We start from the raw sequence: 6,996 nt of genomic DNA on the forward strand, positions 1-6,996 counted from the left end.
AGGTGTATCCGAACTACTCTAGTCAAGTATATGTAAAATGCAAAGATATACATAAGATGTAAGTATGCGTAAAAGGGATTGTAAAAGGCTTGGGTCCGGTTAAGGTAGAATTGTATGTAACAGTGTTGGATACTACTCTTCAGCAGTAAAGTCTAAACAAAAATTATATTAAAACATTGACAACTTATGAATGACTCCAAATCAAATCAAATCATAACAAATGGGCAAAAGTGTACGTCATCTCTGCACTCTACATCCATTGACAGTATCATGGATCACACACACACTGTTCCAGGGCTGGTGTTTTGGGGTTTTCATTTCTTTTGTGTGTTTGTTTTTTTTAAAGTTTTTATGCAATAGCAAGAGGTTCTGGGGTGTGCTGGTGGGTCTATTGATGCTGGCAGCTGGGGTATCTATTGCTGCTGGATCTAATCTATTGTTACTGGGGGATCTATTGTTGCGTGGAGATCAATTGTTGCTGGAGGCAATCTATTGTTGCTGGTGGGTGATTTATTGTTGCTAGGAGGTCTTATGTTTCTGGGGGGGGGTCATTTGTTGCTGGGAGGGATATGGGATCTATAGTTGAGGAAGTGGTATATTATTGCTGGCTGCTGGGAGATCTGTTGTTGCTTCCGAGGGTCTGTTGTTGCTGGGTGGATCTATTGTTGCTGGGGGGTCTATTGGTGTTGTTGTTGTTCCTGGCTACAGGGAATCTATTTTACTTCTTTTCTTCCCATATATTTGAAATACTACAATTATGGCCATATTCAATATATTTCAAAATATATTTCAATAAAGTGATATATATATATATATATATATATATATATATATATATATATATATATGTTGTATATATTTCACTTTATGAAATATATTTTGAAATATATGCAATATGGCCAAAATTGTAGTATTTCAACTATATGTCAATATTTTTGGGAAGAATAATATAAAATATATTTGAAATATGTTTTTCTTCCTTGTGGGTTGTTATCATTAATAATATCCATACAAATGACTTAGCAACACAAAATGATACTTGGCTCTGTATTATATTAAAGGGGCGATATGGGGTGGTGGGTAAAGTTTGGAACCAAGGGGCGGTACTCAGAGGTGAGTACAGGGCTCAAGCATTTTCTGCCATTTACATTGTCAGAAAGCTGCTGCAGAGTAATGATTTGCAGCCTTTGCTAGAGAGAATGCATGTAGACAGGAAGTCGATGAAAGAGGTTGGAGGAGATAAGCATCACTAAGATGCAAAAAAATGAAAGATTAAAAAAAAAAGACAGTATTTTGTGAAAAATATTGTATTATAAAATACAAAGTACTTTAGCAAACTAAATACTTCCAGTTGGGGTTTTAAAGAACAAAAACAACTACTGTACATTGTTTAAAAACTGATAAGAAAATATTGGTTTAAACAAATCAAGTCTTAAGTGCTTCTAAACCCAAGAATAAAATTTGTATATATTGCAGCTTACTAGTTCTTAGATGTGGTGGTTGCTTTTATTTTTACTTGTTTTCTTTTTTTTCACTCTACAAAAAATATACCTCCTATCCTAGGGTGACAAGTCTCACTTATTTTATTGTATCTATAACGGAAATCATAATTGTCACCCAGGCTGGACTTGAAAATGTCCTCCTTTCTTCATCTCCATTACATGCAAGATAGGGAATTTAGTAGTTTACAGAAGAAAGATAACATTGTCTGTGTTTTTAGCTCATGGGAATGGACAAGGACATTGCAGATCAAAGGACATTTTTTGTATTTGCTGAAAATGTACTTAGCTTGAAAAAAAAATCAAATGAATGCAGCCACCATATATAAGGACGGGTAAACATATGTTCTTGGCTTTGGATGGCATTTAGCCACATGGGTACCACTTGCTGTTTTAAAATGGCATATGGATGGCGGCTATTTGTTCCAGTGCCATTTTAAAATGACACCAAGTATCAATGTTCCCAGTTGGGGTTCAGACTAGAACATCCCAGCACTAAGCTCAGGAGCTGAAACAATTATCTCCAGGGCTTTTATTCTTGCTCTGTAGCAGATCGATGTACAGGTAACTCTTCTGCATTGTTTATATGTTGAAAGTGAAGTGATATCAGGTGTGACATCATAGCATTGTTTGGCATGGGGTAGCACTTACAGCTCTGTCCAGCATCTCTCTCTGGCAGTAGATCTCTCCTAAAGTAATATACTGTAACTAGCAAAAGATCACAGTTCTAGGTGATCTATAGCCTCCACTGACCAAATCCAGATCCCGATGAAGAAAAACCAAAAAGGAACCTGGAGGCCACTTTTTTGAACCATCAGTGAGTATTGCCCTTCAAATCAGCTGGAAATGAGTTGTGGTTATATGCCAACTAATGAAATTAGCCCAAGATATCTGCATTGGCCCAAGCTTGTGGTATTCTCTATTGTCAGTGAAGGTGCAAAAAAGAGTTTCATACTGGACAATTACCCTGCTATTTATTATTATTACAGGTACTTATATAGAGCCATCAATTTTACACAGCACTTTACATATATATTGTACATTCACATCAGTTCCTAACCCTCAAGGGGTGTACAATCTAAGGTCCCTAACTCACATTCATACATACACATACTAGGGCCAATTTAGACAGGAGCCAATTAACCTACCAGCATGTCTTTTGGTGTGTGGGATGAAACCGGAGTACCCGGAGGAAACCCACGCAGTCACAGAGAGAACATGCAAACTCCAGGCAGGTGGTGCCATGGTTGGGATTTCATTCATTTGAATTAACTCTATTGATTGGTGGGTATCCATAAAAGTTTATATATCAATAGGAGTATCCTATGGATTATCAGCATCGTTCAGAAATGCACTATGCATGCACAGTGATAACAGGTTCTCATGTGATATCCCAGTTGTACAAAATACTATTATTATTATAATCCTGTTGAAAACAGGTTTAGTGTTTTTATCCTTGGTGGTTAAATTATATAGACATTCAGTTCACATTAGAAACCCTTGTTTGTAATTATGATTTAGAATGCCTTGTGCAATAATTTCCCACTGGAGCTCAGGCATTATGAATAAATTCTAGGAGATTGTTTGGAGGTTTACAGATTGCAGAAGAAGAAATTATGAAGAAAGTTGGGTATGTCCAGCTTCCACATATTTTGTATTTTGTGCTATAGTCAGCAATTATATAGAGCATTGCAGCAGTTTTATACTGAATGTCCATGCAGTGGAAGGAATTTCAATATGTCTTTTACTTTTTTGTTTTTGTTATGTTTCCACTTTTGACAAACCTTCCAAAAGCTGTAGACTCCACGTGTACCTGTATTTCAAAGGAAGAACTTTTTTGGTTTCCATTTGGCCGACTACACAGTTATCACTAAAGACAATAAAACATATACTGATATTTCATAAGAAGGTTATATAAAAATGTTAACAAATAATTCCCCTCTTTTTGCAAAATAACTCATATCTGCAGAAAATCTGAGATGCTCGAAGTTTTTGTTTCAATTCCCTCAGCATTGTAACTGTAATAGTTTCTTGTATGAAATTACTGCACTGAAAGTTAGACGTACATTGAGAAGAATGTTATTCCTACACATTCAAACACACGCAAAACCACCACCGCCCCATAATGCATACCGTTTGAAATGAATTCTAGATAATTGGGGATTTTATGTTCAAAATCAACTGTATAAAACATGCTTGTTATGCTTTCGCCACAGTCAATGCCCTTTTCTGGTTGACCGACAGCTGCTTTGACCACCTAGTAGCTGAGACTGGGACTCCCTGTTAGTTTTTCTAGACAGCCTGGCCTGTTACTAAGTTATAAAATAATGAATATAGTGGGAGGATAAACAAGTAAATGGGAAACTGTGTTACAGGGGGAAAAACAAAAACTGTTGTTTTAATGCTAGGGACAAAGCTGTTCTTATAGTATATCCATTTTTATTATGCCCACAGTTCAAATTCATATTCTAATTTTCATTAAAAAAAAGATAAAATGTTAGTGGTAACCAAGTCATTTTTTTCATTTTAATGCTATTAAAACAATTTTTCCAATTTAATCTGTAGCCACCATGACATTCACATAACACTTATTGGAAATATGGAATCCTGGATGCATTTTAAACACTGATTATATATAGAACTCAGCTGCAAATCTTTTTTTTTCTTTCAAAATTGCCTTACTTCTTGTCTTAGTAGACTGAACAGAGCTTGAAATCAAATTACAGGAATCCTTTACAACCAAAATCTCATTTTGGTGAGATATATTTTTATGGTTTCCTAAGTTGTAAAGTTGTAATTGGTGTTTATTGTAGCTTTTCAGCACTAAGACTGCCCAGGTGGTAAGTATAAAGGTAGAGGACATTCACTTGACTCATTCCATTACATATCTAAAAAATTAAGATGCCAATTCCTTATTTCAAGACTGCACAGAGCTTGAAATCAAATTACAGGAATCCTTTACAACCAAAATCTCATTTTGGTGAGATATATTTTTAAGGTTTCCTAAGTTGTAAAGTTGTAAATGGTGTTTATTGTAGCTTTTCAGCACTAAGACTGCCCAGGTGGTAAGTATAAAGGTAGAGGACATTCACTTGACTCATTCCATTACATATCTAAAAAATTAAGATGCCAATTCCTTATTTCAAGACAAAATATGTATTCAGGACCTGTATGCAGTTCGGATATCAATGCTTCTATAATATTAGGCTGGATCTGCACTATACACCAACAGTTCTGGATGTACAGTGTACTATGTTAGGAAAAAAGGAATGATTTACATAGCCCCATACACTGTCCTAAAATGAAAAATAATCCTCTTATTTTTGGGGGTTATGTGATAGAATGAGACATGTAAATACCTTCTCTTTAAAAAAAGTACAACCCCTCTACTGTGAAACACTTTGGTTCAGTCGGTGGGCTTTTTGGTTCATTTTAATCCCGTCTCACCATAACCTTCATGGTTATACCTTCTCAGTTTGCAAATGTACATGGTAACTAAGGATTAGATCACTTTCCTCAACAACAATAAAAAAATCTGTTGGCCTGTTACCATTTTGTCTGTCATGGTGATCCTGCTTAACAACAATATAGGGAGTTGTCATTAGCCTCCATCTTGTGTGAGTGTTTGTTTCCAATGGATTTAAACTCCAGTATTTGGTTGGACGCATTTTATGGATCATGGGAACCCTATAATATGTCTGGGATAGTTCCAGATAGTCTCACCCCTCCATTTTCTTATTCTGGAGGTATTCCTGGTGCTCACTCTGTCTGTCCACCGTGAGGTTCATTGACAACTTACAAACACATAATTTTTATCCTTAGCTGATTTTCTTCTGTATCTTGTTAGCTTGCAAAAAACTAACACTCATATTTCCCTGATGAAGATTCTCTTGAGATTGAAACATGTTGGACCCACATGTAACAACTGGTCCAAGTTTGATTGGTTGTAAAGAATATAAAACCATATTTTGAGACGTGTGTTGATGTGTTCTAATCAGCCTTGTGGATTTTATAGAATTTTCAATAACATTTAATTGTTTTATTTTTCTGTCTTTTTGTGATTCTTTTTTTTTTTTTTTTACTTTCGTTTGGTTGTATTTGACATAATGGAAAAAAACAATGATACAATTGTCAAAGAGATAATTCTTCTAGGATTTTCGACAGATCCAAGGATAAACATAACACTTTTTGTTCTTTTTTTACTAGTCTACGCAATAACTTTTATTGGAAATGTTCTTATAATATGCATTATTGTTGCCAACGTTCGACTTCGCACTCCAATGTATTTTTTTCTCTGCATTTTATCTTTTGTAGACTTGTGCAATTCATCTTTGATTGTACCACGACTGTTGCATGATTTATTATCCGTACAAAGAGCAATTTCACTTGGGGCTTGTGCTGTTCAATTATACATTGTCCTTCTTATGGGAGGTTCAGAGTGTCTACTCCTGGCCATTATGGCTTATGACCGATTCCTTGCCATCTGCCGACCACTCCATTATCCTGTTATGATGAGGTGGAGTGTTTGCTGTCGACTTACAGCCCTTTTGTGGATAACCAGCTTCTTCATGTTTGTATTGCCACCACTTGTATTCTCTGTACCTCTGTGTAATCCAAACCAGATCAATCATTTTATGTGCGAGATTGTAGCTATCATGAAAAAGACATGTTATCATATCTACTCCCATGAGATTATTATACTTGTGATTTGTTTTGTTAGTATTCTTTTACCCTTTGTGTTTATTATAGGGACGTATATTTGTATCATATCTTCTGTATTAAAGATTCGCTCAGCTCAAAGATCGAAGGCCTTTTCCACCTGCACCTCACATATCACAGTGGTGGTTTTATTTTATGGATCGGCAATGATAATGAACTTTGGTGCCTTCTCATCATACTCCAAAAACCAAGGGAAATATATCACCGTATTTTATAATATTATCTGTCCAATGTTAAATCCCATTATTTATAGTCTCAACAATACTGATGTGAAGGAGAAATTGAGAAAGCAAAATATACTGTCCATCTTTTTGAATCAAAGTTAGAACAAATAAAATATCCATTATTGACCAAGCGGCACATCAACATAATTTCATTTTTATTTTATGTTTAGGCTTGGATAGAGTGTTGAAGATTTTTTTTGGGGGGGGGGTTTAAATGCTGTATGTAACACTGTTAAATAAATCCTTCCTGTTCTCTCCTACACCAGTCAACTGCAGAGGAAATGTGAGGATACTGTTCCCATGGGGACAAGTTTCAAACTTTACAGAAGTGCCATAGATTCACAGAGATCTGCCTCAGAAATTAAGTATATAATACATATAAATAGTATGTTCCTTGTAGTTAGAGGTGAGTGGATTGGCCTGGGTTTGGTTTGCTGGAGGTTTTGCAAATCAAGCCGGAAATTCACAGACCCCAAAACTGGTGCTTGAATCCCATTGTCATTTTTGGGAGACAAATTTTATGGTTTTTTTTTTATAAATTTCTGTAGTGCAGA

General features: G+C 35.5%; 1 protein-coding gene across 1 annotated transcript; it reads left to right on the plus strand.

The window, feature by feature from the left end:
- The first annotated feature begins 5,605 nt into the window (after window positions 1–5,605).
- On the plus strand, window positions 5,606–6,571 carry LOC149455675 (olfactory receptor 2B6-like). Its single transcript, XM_089685987.1, has one exon. It carries the CDS (start codon window positions 5,606–5,608, stop codon window positions 6,542–6,544), a length of 939 nt encoding a protein of 312 aa, XP_089542113.1. The 3' UTR covers window positions 6,545–6,571.
- The last annotated feature ends 425 nt before the right edge of the window (window positions 6,572–6,996 follow it).

Source organism: Staurois parvus, unplaced genomic scaffold (assembly GCF_062004578.1).
Source record: "Staurois parvus isolate SC_StPar_1 unplaced genomic scaffold, SC_StPar_1.0 ptg000390l, whole genome shotgun sequence".
Classification (NCBI taxonomy): Eukaryota; Metazoa; Chordata; class Amphibia; order Anura; family Ranidae; genus Staurois; species Staurois parvus.

Bases quoted from the DNA above. Each gene is read 5' to 3' on its own strand.
- LOC149455675 (XM_089685987.1), top strand. From the start codon at position 5,606: ATGGAAAAAAACAATGATACAATTGTCAAAGAGATAATTCTTCTAGGA.